At 66.3% G+C, this 25,442-nt stretch overlaps 1 protein-coding gene across 8 annotated transcripts; it reads right to left on the minus strand.

The window, feature by feature from the left end:
* Positions 1 to 986: 986 nt before the first annotated feature.
* On the minus strand, positions 987 to 24,982 carry CTBP1 (C-terminal binding protein 1). Of its 8 annotated transcripts, XM_033856481.2 has the most exons (11): positions 24,773 to 24,977; positions 17,522 to 17,714; positions 15,966 to 16,120; positions 7,756 to 7,900; positions 6,282 to 6,488; positions 4,169 to 4,383; positions 3,391 to 3,521; positions 2,883 to 3,002; positions 2,662 to 2,789; positions 2,049 to 2,166; positions 987 to 1,893 (listed from the first exon to the last, which is right to left on the minus strand). In XM_033856481.2, exons 2-11 carry the CDS (start codon positions 17,526 to 17,528, stop codon positions 1,707 to 1,709), a joined length of 1,413 nt encoding a protein of 470 aa, XP_033712372.1. In that variant the 5' UTR covers positions 17,529 to 17,714; positions 24,773 to 24,977; the 3' UTR covers positions 987 to 1,706. The 8 variants fall into 8 exon arrangements, with proteins under 8 accessions (XP_033712372.1, XP_033712371.1, XP_033712370.1 ...); XM_033856480.2 differs by lacking the exon at positions 17,522 to 17,714 and having other exon boundaries at positions 987 to 1,890; positions 24,773 to 24,980; XM_033856479.2 differs by lacking the exon at positions 17,522 to 17,714 and having other exon boundaries at positions 24,773 to 24,978.
* Positions 24,983 to 25,442: the final 460 nt, after the last annotated feature.

Genomic DNA, 25,442 nt, shown 5'->3' on the forward strand with positions numbered 1-25,442 from the left:
TTCTATTCGATTAATTCCAATCTTATATTTATCACGTACATCCATCTATAATTTAAAAGTTGATTTTTTCAGTGTTTTTCCTAGTTGCCAAGATACATATAAATACGTCCTTATTCCAGCCTTTATATTCTTTTCTCAAAGTCGTACCGCCTCTCACTTTTCTTCTAAGTCCCTGCTCCGCCCGCTCCCAGGTACGTTAGCTGCTGCCCAGCTTGTGCAAGTTGTTCTTTCACTGCTGTTCAGGACTCCCGAGGGGGCCGCTGAAGACGGAACAGCTGAGAACCTTCCACAGTCAAGTTAACAACTCGAGGGTAAGCGGCTCCAGAAGCAGAGAAGAACCCTAACCCGGCGTGGACGCGAGTGGTGGGGACGGTGGCCGCGGGGAGCGTGGCAGGTGGCGAGTGTGGAGCGCGACACGGCTCCCGCCCCGGGCTCCGTGCCCACACCCAGGCGGGGACGTGGGCAAAACCGAGGCGCTTTCCCAGAAGTTTCCCGTAAGCGAGTGTTTGCCCTCGCAGGACCCAGGGAGGAGTCCAGGGGCGAGAGGCCGAGGGGCCGGAGCTGGCGGGCCCGGGACCTGCTGCGGCAGGTGGCAGGAGGGACGCGCCCCGTCCCCGCCCTCAGGCCCCCGTCTAAGTGCAGCCACGCATCCCAGCCAAGCGGTGCGGCCGGACCCACGGGCGCGGCGGGGCTTCCGGAGGCGGCGGCGTGACGAGGACAAAGTGGTGTCGCTGGGCACGTCCCTGCGAGCCCGGAGCCAGCGGTCTCTGCCGCCCCCAGGGGCCCGGGTCCAAGGCTGCCCGAGGGCGGAGGGCGGGGGTGGCAGAGGCCAGCACTCAGGCCGCAGCGCCCCTCCTGTGGTGACAGCGGGGCTCACTGGGCCGTCCATCCAGCCCCAAGGCCACCAGCGCTAGGAGAGAAGAGGACTGACCCCGCCTGTGTCCCGGTGAGACGCAGCCGATAAAACAGATGCTAGGCGTGCCGGCTCTTTCTGGGACTTTTATTTCTTTAAAATAATTCATACAAATGGTTACGGTCACAAACATGATTTTAACCAAAATATTGCTAGCCTACCACATCAGCAGGACGGCACCGCGCGGCCAGGCGCCGCAGCCCCGCCGCCCGGGACGGAGGCCCGCGCGCTCCTCTGCACCGCTAGCGACGCCGTCTTCGTTTGGAACGGGGGGGGGGGTTCATGCCAAAGTTAGGAAAGACAGCCTTTGTTTTGTTTTTCTAAATTATTCTAAAAATAAGACAAGCAGGTAGAAAAAACAATGCACTGAGTGGCGTAAAAAGAAAACGGGGAGGATTCATTGTCCTGAGAAGTTTGCCAACTGCTTGGTTCGGGATGCGATCCACACACAAAAGGGAGAACGTCTGAAGCAGACCCGCTGAGCCCTGCCTCGGGCTTCTCCTGCCGACAGCTAAGCAAACAAATCCTTTGCGACGTTCTAAAGACTGTACACGGACGGGGACACTCACGATAGAGTTAACTACTGACTCTGCCGCTGCTGAGCGGGGACGCAAAGGACACGGCAGCGGCCGGCCCTCGGGACGGGACAACTACAGCTGATGCGGGGAGAGGGCGTCACCTCTCACCCCTGGCGCCCGGACCGTCCCGGAGGCCGTGGCCGCCTGCGGCGCCGCCCCTGCACACACCTGTCCGAGGGCTTGGCCGGTGCCCAGGCTGCGGAGCTCTGCCCGGGCTACAACTGGTCGCTCGCATGGTCTCTATCTGCCTCGGGCTTGACGGTTTGGCCGGGAGAAGGCGCGTGGGGTGGGTGGGACACGGGGGGCAGGCCGTGGGACAGGGACATGGCGCTGGGGACGATGCCTTCGACTGCGGCGGGGATGCCGCTGGGGGCCACGCCCACGACGCCTGGGGGGTACCTGCTGGGAGAGGAAGGAGGCAGGTGAGGCCAGCGGGGCAGGACCCCGGGCTGCGCCTGAAGGCCGCCTGCTGGGGGACGCCGTCCCACTCCCTGTGTGGCCACCACCCAGACAGACGGTCTCACGTCCACCGGGCCCTGAAGGCCGCCCCCGCTCACCTGTAGGCGGCCCCGTTGAGCTCGGGGTGCACCACGGCCGGGTCCACACTGGCCCAGTGGGTGGCGGCTGCCAGGTGGTCTTTGTTCACGCAGTTCTTCAGACTGTCAGGGATCCGGCCTGGGGGACGTCGGGGAGAACGGGAGGGACGGCGCCCGCGTCAGGCCGCTGCCAAGGGGACCCCAGAGGCAGGGGCTCCACCGGGGACACGGGCAGTCTCCACAGACTCGCTCCCCTTAGGCACAGCCGGGTCCTGTCTGGGCAGTGTTGCCCTCAAAGCTCGGGGACCCCCAACCCCAAGCAACCGATCTCAGCTCAGCAGTGCCCCCCACCCCACCTGCTTGGCCCGGGGGTTTCAGTCAGAAGCTGACAGGGCCAGGCCCGGAAGGCTTACACGTGCAAGTGAGTTTTTACAAGGTGGGGGAAACACCCCACGAGCTGGCACCCTGAGCAGGACAGCCAGCGAGCGCCACACACGCGACGCGAGGGCCCGGGCTGCGCTCGGCCCCTCCGTGCTTGGGGTCTGCCACGCCCGGCCCCGGGCGGCCGTCTCCCTAGCCACGCCCCCCCCCACCCCGCAGAAGGCGCCGCGGCCTCGGGCCCCCGCCGGCGCACCTGTGACGGCTCTCCGGATCTCCCGGGCCGCCTCCTCACGCATCTCGATGGAGGCCTGCTCGCTGTACCAGGCCGCGTGTGGGGTGCAGATCAGGTTGGGCGCGTCCTTCAGGGGACCCTGGCTAAAACTGCACGGCACACAGGAGGTCAGAGGCCCTGCGCCTGCCCGGAGCCACACCCCACCCTCCGCCAGACTCGGTGGCTCCCCCCGAAAGACAAACCTGCCCACGGGCTCCTGACCGCAGTGGGGAGGGGCCTTCACGGGGGGTGGGGATGCTGCCCGCCCCTCCCGCAAGTGGCTGTGAGCTGCAGACCCCAGGCCCTCCGGACACTGCTCCGTCCTGGAAGGGTGAAGACCCGCCTGGAGCTGCCCGGCCGCCCCGGACGGGCGTTTCAGCCGGGAGGCGTCTGACGTGGCCACGTGGGGGCAGCCGCCTCGTGCCCCCGGGCACTCAACAGGACGCCTGGTCTGAGCCCTTCCCACCACGTGCAGGGGACTGGGCCGTCCTGGCCTACAGTGGTGGCCTCCCCCCGCTCTGAGACTCGGCCAGGGAGGAAGGTCTGCCCCACGTGGGATCTCAGTGCCCGAGGCCGGGGCCTGCAGGCTGTGGTGGGCGTCGGGGCCCCACTCCCTCGCCGCGCTGTGGCCGCCGGGTCGGACGCAGGCAAGCGCGGGCCGTAAGCGGGTGAGCGCCGGCTCGGGGACCCCAGGGCACCCCCGGCAGGCACCTGAATGGCTCTGACTCGTGCACGTCCAGGGCCGCACCGCGGATCCGCCCCTCCTTCAGGGCCTGGGCCAGCGCCTTCTCGTCCACGAGGCCGCCCCGGGCCGTGTTCACCAGGAAGGCCCCTTGTCTCATCTGGAAGACACGACAGTGCGGCCTGAAGACACTCCCCCGCCGGGTCAGGAAGTGGCTTCCCTGCTCCCCGGTGAGGGATTCCTTGTGACCCCTATCTCACCCCAACTAAGCCCACCCCGTCGTGGGGCTCCGGTGGCCGTCCACCAGCTCGGGGCAGCTCGTGCCTGTCCGGGCCCCACTGAGTCCTCGGGGACCGCACAGCCCCCGGCCACGCCCTGTCCCCCAGAGACCCAGACCCACTGGGTGAGAACCAACGAAGGTGCCTGGCCTCACCCTCTCCAGGGCTTCAGGAGCCTGGGGCGGACAGCAGGTGAGGCCCCAGGCGGGCACACTGAATGTACACGCACGCCCACCCACACGTACACGTGCACACATCAATGTAAGTGGCCGCCCCACACTTAAATACACGTACACACACGTGTGTACAAGCCCACGTGCACACACACACGTGGGGTGGGCACCATCGTCGAAGCTGACCCGCCCCCACGTGCATACACCGTGCACGCCTGCAACACAGGTCTCTGCGCACGCGGGCACTTGAAAGGCCCTGTGCCGCGGTTCGGGGAAGAGAAGGCCCCGTGGCAGGCCCGCGCGGTGGCCGGTGGCCGGCAGGCGTGGCGGGCAGGCGGGGGCCCCGGGCCGCACACCTGTTTGACGGTGAAGTCGTTGATGAGGTGGTGGTTGTGCTCGTTGAGGCCGCAGTGCAGGGTCACGCAGTCGCTGTGGAAGAGCAGGTCCTGCAGCGTGCTGACCCGCTGCAGCCCCAGCGCCCGCTCCGTGCCGTCCGCCAGGTAGGGGTCGTAGAACAGCACGTTGAAGCCAAAGGCCTTGGCCCGCAGCGCCACCGCCTGCCCCACGCGACCTGGGGGGCGACAGGGTGTCACCGCGGCACCTCTCTGGCCGCCCCGCCTCGGTTCCCCGTCTGCCCGGGGTGAGCCTGAGGCGTCTGACCCCAGAGGCCCAGCGGCAGGACGTGCGCGGGACGAGGCTTTGCAGAGAAGGGGCGGGGCTCCGGGGGGCTGGGGAGCGCCGACGGGGGCCCCGCGGATGCACGGGGCGGCGAGGCAGGGGCTGCAGTGTCAGGATAGGCCCCAGTGCCCCGGGGGCTGAAGCCCTCTGTCCTCGGCTCCCGAGAAGACAAAGCAGGGGAGCAGCGCAGGCCAGGAGCTGGTGGGGGGGGTGGGCAGGCACGCCAGGGCCCTGCGCTTGGGGCCACGGGACACCATGGAGGCTGGTAAGGCGCCAGCGCAGAGGGCCCGGGGAGGACGGGCACCCAGCGGTCCTGCCGACCCGCCACGGTGCCAGCGCCTCGGAGCAGTCACTCACACTGCCCGGTGGGCGACGCTGGCACGGAAGCCCCCGCTCGGCTGGCCTCGCCTGAAGCCACTTCCCCTACGACGTCAGTCCCCAGTTCCAGGAACCAAGAGAAACCCGAGGAGGATTTTCACTTTTATGAGAAAAGGCAAAAGCGAAATTGCGCTCAGTGTGTCTGGTAGGTGCCGTTACAGAGTCCCTCCTGTCCCCGGGAACCGCGCTCCGTGTCTCAGTGTGGAGCTGCTGTGGCCTTGGCCTCCACGAGCGACACGGGTCCAAAGGCTGCTGCTTCTTCCCTTTACGCCACTCGGGCCACAGGTTTCAGGGGACCACTCTGCTTGGGGCGGTGGGGAACCAGAACAGAGACTCTCGGAGTCCCGAGGGGCGTGGGGAGGGCCAGAGCAGGTGCCCAGGGGCCGTGGTCCCCAGGGCCGCCGGGCGCTGGTTGAGACGCAGCCTCTGGGGCGTCCCCGCCGCACTGAGTGTCTTGACAGACACTGCCTGGAGGTGGCCGCCCCAAGCCCACTGGCCAGGCACAGCAGCTCCCCATCCTGGCTCCTTCCTCCCGGCCTGCATCACATCGCGTGGCCGGGCCATCCCTGCCCTCAGACAGGCCGAGGGCGCTGGGGGCCTAGGTGCCGGGTGCAGGGCACTCACAGGGCTACGGGGCTCTGGCCAGCCCTGGCATCTGTGTGTGCACATCCAGCAGGACAGCACGTCGTGTCGGGGAGGGACACCCCTGTGCCCCACGGACGCCCGTGACCCTGACCCCCTGCACTAATGCAGGCGCGTCTCTGCCCTGCAGTTCCCCCACAGCTGCACGAGGCGGCGCCTTCGCCGTGGAGAACCTGTGAAACAGCTGATGGGGCTGCAAGGAGCTACGGTCCCGCCCATGCTGGGTGGCCCAGGTGGACGGGCAGGCCCCTCCCGCCACACTGCCCTCCCCTGCTCCCCCAAGCCCTAAGGCCCGCACCACCCCGGCACCTCTGCCCCCGCCCCCCGCCCACGTCTCCGTTCCCTGGTTTGCTGTCTGAGCGCAAGGGGCCCAGGGCTGGCCCAGGACACCGGCCTGCAGGGCACGCGACTGAGCGGGTGAGTGGAGGGAGCAGCCTCCGTCCACCCAGAGCAGGGCTCAGGGCAGCCTGCCCGGCCACCACCCGAAGGCCTCGTGTGTTCAGTCGCGGGGCAGGGGAACGGCAGAGCGAGCGTGCGTGAGTGTGCGTGACCACACGAGCACGTGTGACCCCAAGAGCACCTAGTTAACATCTGTTGTGTGCGTGGGCCCCACTAGGTGCTCCCGGGGTGGAGAAGGACCAGCACAGTCTCTGGGGCAGAGACCCCTCAGCCCCACGCTGTCCCCTGGCTGGGGACCACGCGCTAGCAGCATAGCGCAGCCCCAGCCTCAGGGTCCACAGAGCCTGCGCACGGGGCCGAAAGCCATCGCACCTAGCCCGATGATGCCCAAGGTCTCCCCGCGGATCCTGGCGGCTCCGGAAGCCACCTCTCGGATCTGCTCGACGCTCTGGACCCGCGTGCCTTCCCGGAGCGCCTGGTGCAGCCACGTGGTCCTGCGGTACAGGTTCAGGATGTGGCACAGGGTGGAGTCGGCGGTCTCCTCCACGGACGCGGCCGGCACGTTGCAGACGGCGATGCCTGCGGACACGAGATACGCGGGGCAGTCGCTAGCACGGTCCTGGGCCTCACGTCCCTGCCCCAGGATGCTAGGAGACAGATGCAGGTTACCTGCCCCGTGCCGCGTGGGAAAGCCACCCATGGGTCCAGTGGGCAGACAGGGTGGGGGACAGAAGAGAAAGAGGCCACCTGGGCGGATGCCCACACCTGCTTCTGCTCCTCCTGGACCACTTGCCACTGAACCTTCTGGAAAGGGGTTTTGGCCAGGCCACCCCTCCCCGGGCCCCGCCCCCCCCACCCCCAGCTCGGCTTGCGACAAAACGTTAAGACAGGGTCAAGAGATCACGCAGGGGAGACCGAGCGACAACAGAGCTGGAGGCCCCGTCACACTCGGGAACAAGGCTGCCGCCTGACAGAGGACCAGGCCCTGCGGAGGTCTGGCAGGGATGACCGCACAGCACGCCCCAGACTGTCCCTGGACGAAGGACGGAGCCCCAGCCCGTGAAATCGCGAGGCAACGAGGACCCGCTCCGCGAACGGGGACGAGGCCCGGAGGGCGGCCCAGCTCGAAAAGTGCCCAGACCGCAGCCTGACACCGCGGTGCCTTCCTGGGGACAGGTGATAGCGGGGTGAGGGAGCTGGGCTGGCAGAGCAGAATGAACCCTGGGACGCGTGGCAGCCGACAGCGGGAGCCGTTTTCACGCTGCAAGTCTGAGGCCGCCGTCGGTGACCGCGGGCCGTGGCAGGGCGCGTCCTGACCTGCCCTTACGCCGTGACCAACACAGAGGATATGGAGAGACTAGACCAGAACGTCACAAGAGGCTGAACACTGCACCCGGAGAAGCATGCTGCAATCTGTTTCCGTGAGTGTGTCACACACCTGTGTGTACACGCTCCCACGCGTCCTAAATCACAACACAAACCTCCTTTCCCAGCAAGTCTCGTGCACAGGGCCGCGCAAACCCCGACACAGATGTGCTGGCCGCCCCCCCCACCCCGGGCTGATGTCCCTTCCCCGCGGTCCCCAGGAGGCAGTGCAGGAGGGCGGCGGACACGCCGCCCACAACGCCCGGGGGCTTTCTGAGAGATGCTGCTGCCACCCTGCACCTGCCTGAGGGGAGCTGGCGTGGGGCCCACACGCTGCCGGCCTCCAGGCCACCTCCAACCAGGCAGTCGGCTGCAACGGGACTCTCCTCTTCCCCGTAAAACCAACAGACAAAACGTGATGAGGTCACACCAAGGGAGCAGTGCGCAGAGTTGCAAAAAGAAGAATCCAAGTCCGTCCTACCTAAGTCCCCAGCTGACTTGATGTCGATGTTGTCAAAGCCGCTGCCGATTCGGACGATTATCCGCAGCGCCTTGAACTTCTCCAGGTCCTCCCTGGTCAGCGTGATGGTGTGATACATCAGCGCCCCAACGGCCTCGTTCAGCACCTGCAGTGAAGGGGGCACGTGAGCCGGTGCCGCTGCGGGAGAAGCCACGCGGGCACTCCCCCCAAGCGCGGCCCCCGCTAGGCAAGTCCCAGGGCTCCAGCAGGTTCCCACCCGAGCGGCCTTCCCTCCGGTGCGCATGGCAGGCCCTCTCAGGGGGAAGGTGCCCGATCCCCATGTGAGCGGCCTGCAGTGACCCGAATATGACAGATCAGCAAACGCGCGAAGCACACCGAAGGTCCCTGCCCCGGTCGACACAAGGGACGGCGCTCTGCCTGCCTGACGCAGGGGGGTGGGCGGGGGCTGCCTTCTCCTTGGGCACCAGGCGCTACTACAGACGACAAACACCTGGCGCTGGGAGGACCCGGCGCACCCGCGACCTCCAGACCCCGCCGATAGGATGAGAAGCCAGCGGCCACTTTGACACACCGTTCCTAGAACAGGAGCGGCCGCAAGGCCGCAATGCGCTCGGAGCGTCGGATAAGTCCCTGGGGACAGTGAACGTGCCGCAGTGAGCAGGGCACCACTTTCAAATGGGGAGAGGGCTGATGTGCCGACCCCGCCGTCACCGTGCACAGAGCCCGGCCTCCAGGTCCGCCCTGCACGGCCCAGGGTTGGAGGGTCACCCCCCAGAAAGGAGCAGGGAGCAGCCGCAGCCCCTGCGCACTATCCACCGCGCCGCGGACCTGGGGGGCCGCCTCCTCCCAGCCCCCGCCCACCACTGGGAGGGGCGTCAAGGTCGGGTACGCGCTCCGGGCGCGCCTGCGCCTAAGGTGGGCCTAGCCAGCTGCAGCCCGCAGGAGGGGCCCGCCAGCTCTGTCTCTGCACCCGTCGGAGCGTGGCCGGGGCCGTCGCCCCGAAGTGCGGGGCTCCAGGACACCTGGGGGCGGCCCGCGTGTCTCGGCGAGTCTGTTCCAGGCGAGGCCCACGCGGGCAGGTTGGTGCCAAGCGCACAGACCTCCCCGTGGGCGACGTCCACCCACCATCGCGCCCCGTGCAGAGCCCCGCCCACGACCCCCCTCGAGGAGACCCCCCACCCACCTGCCAGCTTAAGTCCATAAGCTCTGCCGGGGCTGGGCCCACCAACGTGTGACGCACCTCGCTCCTGGGGGGTGGGGGCGGGGAGCGCGGGTCGAGGAAAGCGGGGCCACAGCCCAGGACCGTGAGCCCGGTCCGCAGCGGGACGCAGTCTGGCCAAGGCCAAGGACGCATGGTCTGCCATCTCTGGGCCCAAAGGCAGGGTCTGCGGAGCAGGCCCACCCCGTTCCAACGCATCATGTAATCCAAATCCTGCCGTACTTGGGAACGAGGTTTACTCCTCCCTAACGGGACGTTATAATCAATGACGTCTCAAATTCAGTGAAACAGAGTCCGCTGGGAACCCATGATGATGTGTCTGTGGGCCCCCCTCTGGACCGAGCTTCCAGTGCTCACCCTGGGTCCCCCAGGGCAACAGAGGCTGCTGGACCACAAGGGGCCACATGTGAGCTGAGGCAGCAGCTGGCCCGTGGCTGACGCAGTAAGCGGGGTGGAGCGGGCTCTGAGCGTGGGACGCAGCGCAGGGGACTGCAGCCCCGGGGAGACTGCTAACGGCCCCAGCTCGCCCCTTCTACGATGACTGAGCCCTGGTCCCAGCCGGACACGTGACCACCCGGAACTCAGTTTCCTCTGAGGCTGGCCTGGCCTCCGTTCCCCTCCTGCTGCCTGCGGTGGCCTGGAGGACACGGCCACAGGGGACCTCACAGAAAGGACCAAGGTAAGGGCAGCTGGGAAGCAGCGCAGGGGGTCCTGGGCCCCTGACCCTGCAAGGAGGCGACGGGGCACTGCCAGCCCCACTCTGGCCCCAGCTCAGAAGATCTAGGAAGCTCAGCTCCGGGAGCAGGGGGCTGCCAGTGGGCGTGTGAATGGACCGGCTGGATCATGCCCGAGTCCTGACAGCTTCCCCGACCTCCTGGGAGGGCCACAGACGCAGGCGCAGACTTCCGGTGCCGTGACTCGACGGGACCCGGTGTGGACGGGGTGAGGCCTGACGTGTGACAGCAGAGCAGCAGCAGAGGACATTAAGCAGGGGCACGTGGGGAGAGTGGGCAGGAAGATACAGGGCAGTGGACATGGCTAAGGCCACGGGCAGGTGCAGGGGAGAGGGAAGGGCTCGGCTGGCGGTTCCCCCCGAAGGCCCCTCTGGCCGCCCTGTGCTGTGTGGACAAGAGCTGCTGAGGAGGGCCCCCTTGGGGCAGGTGGGCAGGAGCGGGGGGCAGGCTGCATGCAGACAGAGATCTGTTGGTGCCCGCGTTGTCCGGCACGGCTGGATGCTAGAACCAGAGAGACGGACACGTCCCTGCCGGCACTGGGAGGGGCTGCCCCGGACACAGGGGCAGATGTATCAGCTGGACGCCCGTGGGGCCCTCGGCTACAACGGGCGTGCGGATGGGCTGTGGGCAGGCGGGGCGGGGCAGGTGGTCCTCGCGGCTCAGGCGCGTGTGCAGGGCCAGCTTTTCCTGAGCATTGCACCCAGCTGTGGTCCTTAAGTGTCCTGGGCTGCACTTTTTTTGTTTTTTTTTTTTGCGGTACGCGGGCCTCTCACCGCTGCGGCCTCTCCCGCTGCGGAGCACAGGCTCTGGACGCGCAGGCTCAGCGGCCATGGCTCATGGGCCCAGCCGCTCTGCGCCACGCGGGATCCTCCTGGGCCGGGGCACGAGCCCGTGTCCCCCGCATCGGCAGGCGGACTCCCAGCCACTGTGCCACCAGGGAAGCCCCCGGGCTGCACTTTTAAGCAGGGATGGTCCACGACGGTCTGAACGTTTCTAAAGCTGGAGAGACTGTGTGGCTTCCAGCGCTGGCTGTGCTGCAGCAAAACCCCACGTTTGCTTGTTTCCTTGAGGTGAGAAGTGAGTGGATCCCTGCAGACCCTCTTCAGGCTCCAGTCTTGCTGCCGCTGCCCCCGGGGCACAGTCTGCCCATCAGCACCGACCGCCCAGTACCAGGCATTCCCAACGTCCAAATACTCCGTGTGACGCACGCCGACTGGAACTGTTATTTCAGCTTTCACTTGCATTTCTGGGTGTGACTCAGTCACCCAGGTACGTTTCTGGGTAAATTATTTTTTTCACGCCTGGTCCTTCTACTGAGCGTCTCTCGAATCCCAGGGTACCCGGAGAAGTGTTCTCAGAGGGGAGCCCGGGCTCCCCTCAGAGCAGCGCCCACCCTGTACCAGCTACAGGAAGAGAGCACTGCAGGGGCACCACGCTGCCCCGTCCAGACTCCAGGTCCACGCTCCTGCTGGCTCCTGACCCCTTTCCTGGTTGCAAAGTGGCCGTGACACCCCCGGTGTGGCACTGACCTCCCAGCGTCCACTGCTGCCAGCCTCTACCTGCTGTGTCACCAGCTAGTCAGTGACCTGGCGTCCTCAGGTCCACAGGAGGAAACGCAGCCCACCTGGCCAGGCGCTCAGAGCAGAGGGCCTGAGGGGTACTCACTGGGCACCACACCAGAGGCAGGCCACCGGTCAGGGCGCCTCCTCGGCCCGAGTCTCCCCTCCCAGCATCACACACACACATACACACACACACACACACACACACACACTCAGGGCACCTCCTCAGCCCGAGTCTCCCCTCCCAGCATCTCACACACTCACACACACACTCAGGGCGCCTCCTCGGCCCGAGTCTCCCCTCCCAGCATCACTCTCTCTCACACACACACACTCACACACACACCCACCCTCAGCGACTTCTCATCTTTCCAGATGGACATGTTCTGTGAGAGGCCACGCAGACGGCTCGAGGGCTTTCCCGATGACAGGAGGCCCAGGTAGAGGGACAGCGGGCTGAAGACCGCAGACAGGTTCCCACAGGCCTGCTGGAGCGCCACCCAGACCTGCAAGCTGACAGCCCGGCTGCCCCTGGGGGGGGCGGGGGGGCAGTGTCACCTGCTCTGTCCACACCCCCCCTCCCGTGCCCACTTCCCACTGGGATCTTTCTCCTGTGGGTTGAGGAGTCTGAGTATTTCAGCTCTTCCCCCCCGACTGTTACACGCACTGCAGTCGCGTCTCCTTCGCCCCCTCACTTCCTGTTGTGTGTGATTTCTCTTGCAGGGAGACTGTTGTGACCGCCTTGTACGCGGATGCCCCTCCTTCCCACGCTGTGCTTTCTGCAGAACTGCCCACGTTTGGTCCTGTCCTGACCAGGGCAAACACGCTCCCCTCAGACGCCCCTCTCACTCTTGGTGACGGCGGCCGCGCACGAAGGTGCTGGCCAGCATCCCCAGGGCTCGTGGGCTGACCAGTCCTCTCTGCCTCCAGGGTCCTCAGGTCCCACCGACTGGGAGCCACCCCCCCGCTGGCTGCAATGCCTGTTTCTGCGTTTCCCCTGGATTTTACTTCATGTCTTACCCGGCCTCGGCGCCTCCCTCCTGGGACTGGGCGCTTCACTCCAACGAGGCCCCTGCTGGTGCCCCTGGAACCCCAGGCGCGTCCCCGTGTCACTCCCACCCTGGCCCAGCCCCTCAACGGGACCCCAGGTCTTCCTTTTCCATGGCCCCCTCCACCTCACGGGCACCTGATCTCTGAGGAGCTTCGGAGAGAGCGGCGGAGGGGAGAAACGCCTCTGCCGGCCCCCGCGCGTGGGCGGGCGAGCGAGCCTGGCTAAAACCCTCCTCTCAGGGGCTTTGACGCGCCCAGCTGGGGCCGCTCCGGTTCTCGTCCCCCACCCCTGACGCTGGTGAAATCTGGATCCTGAATGGCAGGGCCTCTCGGGCCCCCGACACTCATGCTGGGTTCGTGGCAGGAGCCCGGGAGCCTCTGTTCAGCTTTGGTAGTTTTCCTCGTGTTGTGGCGAAAACGTCAGCCTCTCCTCCTTAACGCTCAAATAACGTCGGATGGACGTCCAACCAGCTGTGAGGAGGTAGAAACCCCTGATCAGACGTGACGCGTAAGACAGGCTGATACTTCCCTTCTAGGCCAAAGCCTGCAGCCAGGTGGTCCACGGACCCCGTGTCAGCTCCAGAGCCACCAGGGTCCTGGGCTCCTGTCTTGCTGCCCCACCATTCCCAGGCTCCCCTGGCTCCACACGGATTCCTTTTGTGGTCTGGGTGGCTGCCCAGGCTCCAGCCATCACATCTGGTTTCCAGCCAGCAGAAAGAGGGAAGGTGGCTCTGCACACAAAGGCTGCTGTCCTCTCCCTGGCTGCACTTAGTCATCTGGCCACCCCTGGCAGCAAAGAGGGGGAAGGAAGTGCTTGCCCGGGATGGGGAACGGGAAGTTCCCGAGAGCGGCTGCACTGGCCAGCTGGGCCCGGCACCCCCGCGGAGTCTACGAATCTCTCCTCGTTCCTCATCGCTTGCATCTTTCCTCTGGGCTTCCCCTGACTGTGTCTTGTGAGCTTCCTATTGAGGTTTAAACCTTCCGCTCTCATTTTAGTTTCCAGGAGCTCCCTCTAGTTCTCCTGTGGTTCCTTTCTCACTGCGTCCTGCCTGGTGTACAATCAGGCGTTACCTCAGGCCTAAGGACCCCAATTACACAGTCCTAACGTCTCTTCTGTCAGGAGCATAAAATTCCGTCCCCAGGACACTTTTTCTGCCTGTTCTTCTCTGGCAGGCAAGGCCTTTCTGTGGCTTCCCGTGGGTGTCAGGAGGCGTAGGGCTCGGGGGGGACGCCGCCTGCCCGTTGGGGGGGGCTCTGAGGGCCCTATGCCCCTCCCCAGGGGTCTGTCAACATTCATTCATTCCTTTATTTATTTATTTATGGCTGTGTTGAGTCTTCGTTTCTGTGCGAGGGCTTTCTCCAGTTGCGGCGAGCGGGGGCCACTCTTCACGGCGGTGCGCGGGCCTCTCACTGTCGCGGCCTCTCTTGTTGCGGACAACGGGCTCCAGACGCGCAGGCTCAGTAGTTGTGGCTCACAGGCCCAGTTGCTCCGCGGCATGTGGGATCCTCCCAGACCAGGGCTCGAACCTGGGTCCCCTGCATTGGCAGGCAGACTCTCAACCACTGCGCCACCAGGGAAGCCCTGGGTTTTATATTAACTTGTTGAAATAGTTTTGGTAAGTTACAGTTCTGAAAAAAACACGTTTTGTCTCAGTTTTCAAATTTACTGGCAAAACTTGTTTTAGTACTGCTTACAGTTTTTAAACTTTCTCTCGGTATATCTCTTTTTCATTCCACTACTGTTTTTTTAAAAAGTATCTTTTTAGTTTGAAGCGGTGTAAGGTTCACAAGATGCTGCCAACGAGGGGGATCCCGCGTCCCCTGGCCCGGCCCGTGGTGGGCAGCGAGCCTGCGCCCGGGAGGTAATCTGTGCGCCAGGTGCCCTTGGCCGTCTTGTCCTTGCTTGTGTGCTGTTCTGTGGAACTTCACCGTGGGTCTGTTCAAGCAGCCGCCTCACAACAGGACACAGAAAGCAGGACTGCCGTCGCCACAGAGACACCCCCGTGTTAGCGGCACCTGAACCCGGCACCTCGGTCCCCTTTGCCGGCCCCGTCACGGTGGCTGGCCAGAGTGACGACGCCCGTGACCCTGAAGAGCTGGCTGCTCTGGCCCGGCCGACGCCGGTGCCCGTGGCTCACCCTTCCTGCTCTGCCCAGTGGGGCTCCTCGGTACCCGTGCCAGGTGGAAGGCCACCTGGTTCCCTCTGCTTCCGGCCCCGAGGAACGAAGCTGCTGGGGGGCTCGCGGGAGGTGTCTGAGTGGACGTGTGCTCCGCTTCTCGGGGGTAAATGCCGGCACTGGGGCGGCCAGCCAGGTGGCCCGCACCTGCTCAGCTTTGGGCAGCCGCTGGCCCGAGTTCCTGGAGGGGCGGCCCGGGCGTGCAGGCCGCCGCACTTCTCTCACCCGCTTACTGCTGCCTCCCCTCGGCTCTGGACCGTCGTCAGCCTTTTCCTCATCCAATTCTGCCCGCGGCCCATCCCCTCCCCTCAGTCCCTGAGACTTGTGTCAGAGGCTGGCTCCCCACCGGGCCCCGCACCCCAAGCCTCCGTCCTGCCGCTGACCCAGGTGGCTGTCGAGTCTGCCCAGTGAGCTCTCACTTTCAGCTTCGCTGTTTCTGCTCCTAGATCTTCTAAAAACTCCCCCGAAGCCTCTGCCGTCGTCACGTCTTCTGCTCTCGGCTCCCTTGAGGTGCTCAGGCTTGGTTTTCACGCTGTGGTGGTAGCAGCAGACACCCCGCCGGCCCCGTGGGTCCCTCTAGTCCTTTGTCTCTGCTGGTTTTTGCTCAGTTCTTTCTTCTCCTACTATCTTGTTATCTTCGACTGTGCGATGAACATTGTGCTAGGAGGTGATCTGCAGAGACAACTGGGGGCCCAGGCCTACGGGCTCTTCCCGTAAAGAGTGCCGTTCTCCCTTGTCTCTGCCAGCCACCTGAGCGGAGGGCACAGGGGCGCCTGTGATCCAAGTTCAAGGCTTGATGTGGACGTTGCGGGGCCGGTGGGGGGACATGTGAGGGTGCATCTGGCCCCAGCTCGTCCTTTCTCCAAGGGTCCAGCCCAGAGCCAGGGTCCAGCGGGGCTCCAACCTCACCAGCCCATGAGGCTGCCAGAGCCGCCCTGGCCTCTCAGCCGCCTCTTCCGGCACAGCTGACGCCCCGGCCCGGCGGGCACGACCTGTCCACCCCTGCGGCATCGGGGCCTCTCCTGACCCTGTTGGTCTCTGAAGCACCTTGGTTTTATAAACCTCGGTCCAGCTTCCTCACTGACTCAGGGGAAAGGTGCTTCTGAAGTACCCGGTTGGCTGTGACTACAAACAGAAACCAGGTTAACATACTTCCTGTCCCAGGGAAGCTGAGAGCTGCAAACCGCGTGGCACAGGCTCAGGGCGTCCCGGCGACTGCCACGGCCTGAGTCGTCAGGTGATGGTGGTGCAGCATGCCCGCCCCCAGCACCGTCCACCGCAGCCACGTCCCCAGATGCCACTTTCTGGGAAAGAACTGGTTATAATGGAGACATCCCACCCCCGCCTCCCGACAGGCCAGGTGGTGAGGGCAGCGCCACACCTGCCCACTCCGGCAGGAACCCTGGGACACCTGCCTCAGCGCTGGCGAGGCCACGGCTCCCCACCTCCCCGCCCCCGCCCGTGGTACCTTCTCGTGGATCTCCTGTGTGGACTGTGCGTCACAGAAGGCCACTGTGGCCACGTCCTTCAGGATGGGCATCTCCACCGTGCAGTCCCGGCCGTCCAGCAGTGCCACCAGGGGCCGGGGGTGCAGGGGCCCGTTCATGATCGGAGGTCGGACGCCTGCAACGACAGGGCCGGACGCTCAGCTTCCCGCGGCAGCACAGCCCCCGCTGAAACCTCAGCCCACCCCAAGGACTTCCAATTCTACGTGTCCAGCCACCAGGATCTTTGTCAAAAATAAGTTAAAAACCAGGAAGGAAAACACACTGATGTTTGCCACAGCTCAGTGCCACCTGAGTGGACACCGACGGTGGTGACTGCCCCCCTCCACGGATCAGGGCCTCAAGGATGCAGAGGCCCTGGCAGCCCCGCGCTCCAGCTGGCGTCCAGACACGCAGGTTGGAACGATGGGCTCGGGGACGCACCCGACGTTTCTCTTGCACTCGATGCTGTGGTGTTGCCACCCAAAAACCCGGCAGGGACCCACCCAGCACCAGCATCGCCTCTGCTTGTAGGTTTGAGGAGCAAGAAACAGTGTAAGGGTAGAACAGGGTCAGGACACGGGAAGAAGGCCAGAACCCCTCACCTCCCCAAAATGAGACAGCGAAGAATGGTTAAACACTCACTCCCTCCACACGAGGCCCAGGTGGAGACGGTAGGGCTTCACAGGTGACACGCGAGACAGTGGGGGCCGCACCAGCCCGCCCCCTCACCATGGCCCCGCAAGGCTCGCCCTGGGACGTGGCAGCCGGCGCGTGCGGTGCAGGACGAGAACCGGGTGCGGGTTCCGCGGCGGCCCGCCAGCGCCCACCACCCACGAGAGCGCACGGCCGTCAGGACCGGCGGCAAAGGCGCCAAGACCGCCGGGAGGGCTCCTGGCGTGGGGTCCAAAGGCCAGGACCTCCCTGGTCACCTCCCCCCGCGTCACGAGCAGAGCGTCCAGGCCCCCTCTGTCTGTGGTGCGACGGCGGGAGTCCTGTGCAGACGGTGCCCTGGTCTCTCCAGCTCCACTGGGAGAACAGCGACATCTCACTTAAAGATGTTACTCATTTTAGCGTGTGACAAACACCCGCTCCCAGCCTCACTCAGCTGGAACTTTGCCCAACATCGATCCACGCGACCGCAAGAAACCGAGCCCTCCGGGTCTGCGAAGGTGTCTTAGCTGAAAGGCGCCTGCAGAGCCTCGTCTGAAGCGCCCAGCGGTCAGAGAGGACGGGAAGCCCCAACGGAGGGCACTGCGACCGGGAGGGCTGCCAACCGCAGCGTGTCCACGGGAACGTCCCGAGAAACCCCGCGCCGACCTGCAGCCTGGCCGGGCGCCCCTCCCTCGACACCCTCGACAGAAGCAAACCCCACGGCAAACGTGAGGCCCGACCGAGGCCTCGCTGGCCCGGGCGACTCGCCCCCTCGGGACGCCCCTGTCCTAACCCCAGCACACGCAGGGGGCCCCGGAGCAGCGCCTCCTCCACGGCCGCGGGGACACCGGCCTCGGCGGCCTCACTCTCCCGAGCCCCAACCAACCTGACATCTCTTAATATGGGCTCGGCTTCCACGACCATGAATTCGACTGTTCAAAGCGTCTATCTTCAGAAGCCCCCTGCAGAACCGCGTCCTGTCACTGGATCCTCATCCCACGTCTTTAATTGTCTCGAACCAAAGCTCCTAGGCTCCCGTCCACGGCGACCACTGAAGCCCACGCCGGGTCAAAGTCTGACTAAAAATTAAACACAAGAGACACGTTAAACACCACTGAGGGTCAACTAGACTCACGAACCTCAGGTCCATGGAGGAGGGGCTTCCCTGCACCTTGACTCCAAGCCCGTGGCTGCCGGGCTGGGACCTACCTGGAACCAGGCCCGGCCCTGCGTGGGAGTGACCGGCGGGGCCACGGCTCGGACGCAGAGGCAAGAGGCTCACCCCGAAGGTCGCCGCCACGTACCCGGGAGCCCACCCGGATGCCACCGTGTGCACTAGCTGGGAGGCCTGGGGACCGGACGGCCCAGAAAGCGGGTCTGTGGCCAGTTCCGCAAGCTCCTATCTCACGGGGCCCATCGCTTCCTGGGTCCGTGACGGGGCACAGGCCGCTGGGGGAAAGGGCCCCGGGACACAGACCCTGACCTGGACGCTTCCTGTACCGCACCCCCGAGCCCCCCAGGCGGGGTCCCGGGACCGGGGCCAGATTCAGGTGCAGTCCTTCCCAGAGAGCTGCCCAGCCGTTCCCGGCGGCCAGGACGACCTGGTCATGACCCACACCTCGGGCACACCCGAGCCCTCCCTGATCCGGCTCAGCTGCGGGGACTGGCCAGCCGCTCCTGAAAAGCTCCAGCCGGCCAGCCAGACACAGCCCACGACCCCAGGACACGGGCGGCAGGGCCGGGGGCAGCCTGCAGCCACGGGCCAGCGGCGGCCCTCAGTGCCTGCCACCCAGGGGGGGCTAGCACCCGAACCGACCTCCCCGCCGGCTCCCAGGCGGCCTCGGCCCCTCTCAGCCCCGTGCGGCCACGTGCGCCAAGGCCCCCGCGCTCCCACAGGCGGGGGTCACGACGCCCCGGCCCAGGTCCCCGTCCCGCCGCACCCGCTCTGCTTCCCGGGCCACGCAGCGTGGACAGCAGCCCCGCCGCGAGGGGACTCGTGCCCAAGGGGTCGCGCTACCAGAGCTCCCGCAACTCACGCCGGGCCCCCCCCCCATGCAGCCACGCTCCCCTCCGGAATCACCAAACACGAGGAATCGGAACGCTTCCACCTGCAAACAGCAGAGGCTCCTTTGATCTAACTTCCTCCGGTAGAAACCGTACTCAGCGAGCCGTAAGGCAGCAGGTGTCACCCCACACCCCAGACACGGCCCCAGGACAGGACGACACCCCCAGCACCTCAGGGACCCTCAGTGCCAGTCCTCAGGCCCTCCTCACCTTCCTACCCTGATTCTCACAGAAGGGGATCGGGAACGGCGACGGGGGTGGGGTGCCGGGCCGGGCGGCAAGGACGCTGCCTCGCTTGCGGTCTCGCTGGCTCTGGGGCCCCAGCCTCGCTCCCGCTGACCGACCACACCGCCGCCGGGGTGGGCACCCCCGCTGCAGAGGCAGGAGAGCGAGCTCCAGGACCTCAAACACCTGCAACCCAGGCCCCACTGATCCCATCGTCTCTTCCAAAGTCGGCCCCAAACTCATTCTAAACTGCAGGGGCAGCACAGCAATGCACCGCGGCAGTCAGCTCCGCACAGCCGAGTCAGGCCGACCTAGGCGCCTTGCCCTCCTACCCGAGGGCCCCCGGGAACCACACGGGAGACAGTGTGTGCAGGTGATGGAAACCCCAGAGAAGTCACAGCCGGCCGTCTGGTCACGAGGACTGCTTCAGTCCCCTCCCTAAACCCTGGAGTAACCAGGGCCAGCTGCACTGGGAAGCAGGACAGTGCCCAGCCGGGCCTTCCCTGGCTCACTCGCGCTCCCACCAGCCAGCAGCGCCCCTACACGCCCGCTACATGCCAACGGCCAAGACGGTTCCCTGTCCCCCGAGGGCCCGGGGCTCACAGGCCTCAAGTGCGGCCCAGCACTGCGTCTTCCCAGCCCTGGTGAAACAACCTGGACCCCTGGGCTCTCCCATGTCCACCGCCCACCAATCCTTCTGTGAAAATGGTCTCAAAAGGAAGCTTTGCTTTGGTCTCAAAAGGAAGCCCTGCTACCCCATGGGGGTGGTGGGTGCCTGCCCGGAGCAGCTGGCGGGCCTCAGAGGCCAGCCTGCACAGACGCAGGGCCCTGGGCAGGTCTCAGGCCCAACGTGCAGACAGGAGGCGACCTCTGGTGGGCACTGCAGACAGACTGGGTGAGTCTGGCTCTCCCCTCCCCGGCCCCAGTGCCCTGTGGGCAGGACGGCAGCGTCCAGCAGTGGCTGAGACACAGGGATCCAACCGTCCAATTGTGCTTGAAATAACAGCAAGACCATAGTCGCAAGAAGCTTCTGGGCTCGTGCTGGGGACGCTCATGGGTGAAAACGCTAAGCTGCACCTCGTTTCTACAAATAAGCCAAACAGAAGCCCCGTAAGTGACTTCATTGCTCAAGACACCGACGGGAGAGCCCCTGGACGCACAGGGCAGCAGGGGGTGCGCTGGAGGGTGGACAAGCTCAGGCCAGGGGAGGGGAGGGTCACGGTTAAGCCCAGAGCAGGCCAGCAGGTAGCCCCAGGGACCTCAGGGCCACCAAGCCACCTCCTACAGCCACCGCTGCCCCAAACACCCTGCACAGGAACTACAGGAGGCCTTCTGCCCTCCGGGGGAACAGCCCCCCGCTTAAAGAGGGAGTGAAGGATGGCTAGAGAGGGCAAGGCCCGTGGCCAACAGGCGTGGACCCTGGGGGTGGCACGCAGGCCACGTCCCACGCGTCCGGTGGGTGCAGTGCCACCAGCCTGGCCCCCCGGCCCTGTGCTGACTGGACGAGTCTCAGGGGCTCCTGCCCTCTACTCACCCGCCTGTCTCTCGGGAGCCACAAGGGTCTGCACCCCTCCCCCACCAGGTGAGCCAGGGGCTCGGTTCGTGGCCGGGGGCGTGGCAGGGACGGGGTTCTGGCCGGAAGCCCCCCGGCCAGATTCCAGACACACCTGCCCCTCCCCCTTACTAGAAACTGGACCCCATCTGGGAGGGTGGGACGCAGGGCCGGCTCCTTGCAAAGAAACTCGGGGGACCAGATACGTCAGGGACGGCCCCAGCCCCTTGGTGACCTCAGTGACCGTGAGGGGCCACCCTGGGGAGCGGGTGGCTGGCAGCCAGGACACCTGTCAGGACGGAGACTCTGTCCCCTCAGCGATGGGACAGCCGAGGAGCAGACGGGTCATCTCCCGAGGGCGTGAGGCTGGCCCCAGGTTCCCGGGTGTCCAGACGCCCTCCCTGGTCAGCCCCAGACCCGGGGCTCTGGGCGCAGGAGGGCCCGTCCCGTCCTCACTTGGACCCTCTCCAGCACCCCCCGCTCTCCCCGCACCTGCTCACCAACCACGCAGAGGTGCTGTCAGGGTGGCACCTGCTGCCGGGAGCACCTGCCAGGGGCCACGGCCCCGCACTTCCAACACGTGACACTCCCGGCCTCACCTCCTCCCACCACCCCCAGCTTCCCTGGTCTCCTCCTGCCCGCCCAGTTTCTGCTCAGGGATGGACGTGGGTGCCGGCTGACCACTGGGGCCATACGGCCAGAACACGAGCTCTGCCAGGACAGGCTTCCGGGGGCACCCAGCGAGCACGTGGGAAGGGAGGGATTTCTGACGACCAGCCTGGCGCACAGACGGCTCTAGCCCACGCCAGAGGCGCCAGGCGCCCGCCACGGGCAGAGGCAGTGCGTGCCCGTAACCCAGCGGCTAGGTAAAGGGGGGAGGGGAACGCAGGGACCAGCGCGGCTGCGCAGAGGAAGCCCGTGCCAGAGCCGGCAGCGCCGCGGCCCTGGGCTGTCCCGGCTCCCGGGCAAACACCGGGAGCGGGCGGCGGCCAGACCTGCGGGGCCGAAGAGGACGTCCGTGCCAGCCGCCACCCAGCTCGGGCCCGACAGGAGGGCGCTTGCTGAAGGCCTGGCAAGCGGCTGCCCTAACTCCCCGCCCAGACCCTAGGACCGGTCGACACTTCCCTTGAGCCTCACCACGCAGCAGCAAGAGGGACAGGAAAGGACGAAAGGGGACTTGGGCTGCGACTTGCATTCCACGCCAAGGGAAGACGCCAACGACGGGGAGCCGCATGGGGGGACGTGGACACTCGGGCACCGTCTTCGCGCTCCCTCCTGCCCAGCTCTACACGCTGGCCGTGCGGCCCTCCTCCCCTCCCCCACCACGCACCTAAGACGCGTCCTCGGCCACGGCTCCCCAGTGTGGGGCTACCCTCGGAGGGTCCAGGGGCTGCAGCTGGCACGCTCTGGGGTCACCCGAGTCGCTGAGCCCCCCAGACCCATCACGGCGCATCCCTGGCACCAGGGCCTGCAGGAAGCCCAGGCTTCCCGAGAACCCGGCCCTCGGCCACACCACGCCCTGAGCACCGGGTCAGGGTCCCGGACCAGCTCCCGCCTCCTTCCACAGCACAGATGAGCATCATAAGCTCAGCGCACCCAGAACTCACCCCCAGAACGGCCTCTGCTCCTCTCCAGCCCCAGTAACTGCCCCGCCCAACCCAGGCCCCAAACGCGGCAGCCACGGACAGGGTCTCTGGCCCCACGGCCCGTCCAACGGCCAGGCCGGTCTCCCTGGGGCCCACGGCGAGGGTGTGCTCTCCTTACTCCACCAGGCCTCTGGCCGGTGCGCCGCAGAGCCCCGTCACCGCAGCCGGGGCCTGTCACGCGCACCGCTCAGCAGCAGGAAAGGCAAACTCCTTGGCACCGCTGGCGGCCGCTGCCCCTGCCACCTCCCCACCCTCCTGTGTGAAGCCAGCACCGGCCCTCCAGCTTGACCAGCAGGCACGCCCTCTGGAAAGCCACCTCCCGAGACAGGAACCCGAGGACCCAAGGGCGGCCCCGCGCCTGCCCCCGCGTCACTCTGCCTGAAGAGCCAGCAGCAGCCCGCCGTCTCCAGCTCGCCCCGCTGCCCACAGCCCAGCCGTCTGGCCGGGGTCCGCCGTGTGCCCTGGGCAGAGTCTGGCTGGGGTGGGCGCTGAGCCCCTGCAGCCAAGGCCGAGGCGCTCCCGCAGGCAACGCGTGGCCACGTAAAACCTCCAGCAGGACCACCAGCCAGAGTCAGCCTCAACTTCGCAACTCCTCGGAAACCAAAAGATGCCCCACACACGTGCTAGATAAAAACCGTGACAAGAGGCGAGGATGCGTCACCAAGACTGCCCCACGCGCGTTCACCTCTTTCACCATCTTCATGTACGCCCACGTGCGTGCGTGTTCTGCTACCTTCGTGATGCTCAGAATCCCGGAAACGAGAACGTCATCCACGTCGAAAGAACGCAGGTTGGGGCGGATTCATCATGATGCCACCGTAACTTAGGGAATGTCACCTTCCTACCTTCCAGAGTGAGGTTTCACAGCTGCTGTGTGGAGACCCTGTCCCTCAGCCCCGCCCCCGGCCCTGTCCCTCCATCCCCAACACCTGGCACACGCTCACTCATGTGATCCCACCTCTTCACACGCTCCATCCCCACTTTACAGACATGACACAGAGAAATCAGTGTTGGTCAGGGGCTCAGCTGGGATTCCCCCAGGGACAATTCTGTGCTCTTGGCTGCTGTGGTCACTCCCCCAGAGGCTGAAAGATGCTGCCCCATTCAGGAGTAGACAGGCTACACTGACCCACAGGGCATCCCAGACGTCCACACTGCTGGGAACTGGCTTTCTCCTGAGTATTTGCCTGTGTATGCTTTTATAGAAATAAAGTTGTTTCTCTTGGAAAGTGGGGGGGTCCTGGACAGGTGGAGGACGCCCCCATGGGATACGACCGGCAGTCCCGGCTCTGGACCCCCTTTGTGCGAGCCAACTCTCCAGCCACCCAGAGAAGGGGGAGCTGGGTGAGGGGCTTACCCTCGTGCTACTCAACTCAGAGCACCCGGAAGAAAGCCATCCCACTTCCCGAGAGCAACCTGTCCTAACCAACCACGAAGAAGAGCATCACGAGAAAGGGGCTGCCCCGGCCAGGTTCCCGGCTTAAGAGGCTGCCAGCTAAAGGCCGTCCTCCCGGCAAGCCCAGGGCCGCTGCACCCTTCCGGGACAAGCAGGCACCAGCCAGAGAAAGCTCCGTCCAAACCCGCGGCTCAGGTGCCGCGGCAGCTCCTCCCTCCACAGGCCTCGGAGCCTGGGGCCCCGACCTGCAGGCCCCAGCGGCAGGGTGGTGGCGCTGGAAGCTGAGGGTGGGGGCCCTCCCCTGCCGACAGGATGCACCCGTACCATGAGGAGGCCCCAGCCCGGTGGCTGGAAGCCCGGAGAAGCTGGGGCTGTGCAAGGGTGGAAAAACAGGTGGGCATGACACGGAAGTGGCCTGACGGGGGCGTAGGGCAGCGGCCGGCAAACCAACACCACCCGTGGCGCCCCCCAGCCCCAGGCTCAGGGCCCCCAGAGCTACCCAGGGCACGGAGAACGCCTGTTCCTGACACCTTTCAAAACAGGAAGGGCACAAGGTGCCTGGGGACAAACGGAAGCGGGTCACACCTGTCCCGTTACTCAGGTGGAAACGGACTCATAAAGAAAAGGGCGCCCTGCCGCCACCTCTGCCGGGTGAGCGGGAACGGCGCGCCTCCCAGCTGACGCATCACTTCTGTCACTTCAAAACGAGTAAAGATCTCAAAACGGTCATTTCATTTCAAAAACGTCACTTCAAAAACGAGTAAAGATCGCCTGCGGGAAGACCCGGCGCCGCGGCCCCGCAGAGAGGCCGGTTCGGGTCCGAGGCTGCGGCCCCGCACGTCCCCCGGCTGCGGTCCGAGGTCCGGCCCCGAAGGACGCGGGGTCACCGGCGCGCCCGTCCTCCCTGCGGGGCCCCGTCAGCGGGGACCCGGCCAGCCCGGCCCTTAGGACGGACGGGCCGCCGGGACTTCCGCACCGAGTGCGAGGTCCCGGCTGCGGGGGTCCCGAGGCCCCCGCGCCCCTTTGTGCCACCTGCGCGGGCGGGGCGGCGGCGCACGCGCACGCAGCAGCACGCGCACGCGCACGGCGCTCCCTCGGTCCCGCCCCCCGGCCCCGCCCCCGGGCGCCGGCGCGCGGACGCCGGCGCGCACGCGCACTCGCACACAAAAGCCGGGGCCCGCGCCCGCCCCGCCCGCCCCCGCGGCCCCGCCCCGCCCCGCCCCCGCGGCCGGAAATGCGCGCGCGCGGCCTTACCGAGCGGCAGGCCCTTGTTGAGCAAGTGCGAGCTGCCCATTGAAAGGCGCGGGCGGCCGCGGGCCCCGACGAGTCCGGAGCGCTCCGCCGCGAGCCCGGCGCGTGGGGCGGCCTGGGCGCCGTCCGCTGCTCCGCCCGCTCGCCTGCGCCCGGGCGCCGCCGTGCCGAGCCGCCGCGCCGCGCCAGCAGCCGCTCCACCGGGCGGGGACAGGGCGCGCGCGCGGGCGGGGCTTCCGGCGCGGCGGTCTCCTGTTTCCAGGCGCGGGCGCCGCGCAGGACCACGCGGGCGGCTGCAAGCCGCGCCCGCCCGCCCCGCCCGGCCGCCAGGCTCCCCCGCCCCCGCTGGCCGCGCCTTCCCGGCAACCGCGCAGGCACCTACCCGCACACACCAGGCGCCTCCTGCCCGAATGAGCACACGCACTTGCTGAGAACCCCCAAGGCCCCACTTGCTCTAGACATGCACACGCACCTGCTCTGAACCTGCCAGGCCCCACCTGCCTGGATCCCACTGGGCCTTGACTGCTGGGCTGAACGGGCCCCTCATCCTCACCTTCCGGCCGCACCCATTCCGCACCTACCCGCCGGCCGCCGAGCGGGCTCCTGGGCACCGGTGGTTTAAGTGTCCAGGCGGCCGCAAGGTCAAGGTCGGGGGAGGCAGCGGCTCAAACCC

The sequence above is a fragment of the Tursiops truncatus genome, chromosome 5, assembly GCF_011762595.2.
Source record: "Tursiops truncatus isolate mTurTru1 chromosome 5, mTurTru1.mat.Y, whole genome shotgun sequence".
Lineage (NCBI taxonomy): Eukaryota > Metazoa > Chordata > Mammalia > Artiodactyla > Delphinidae > Tursiops > Tursiops truncatus.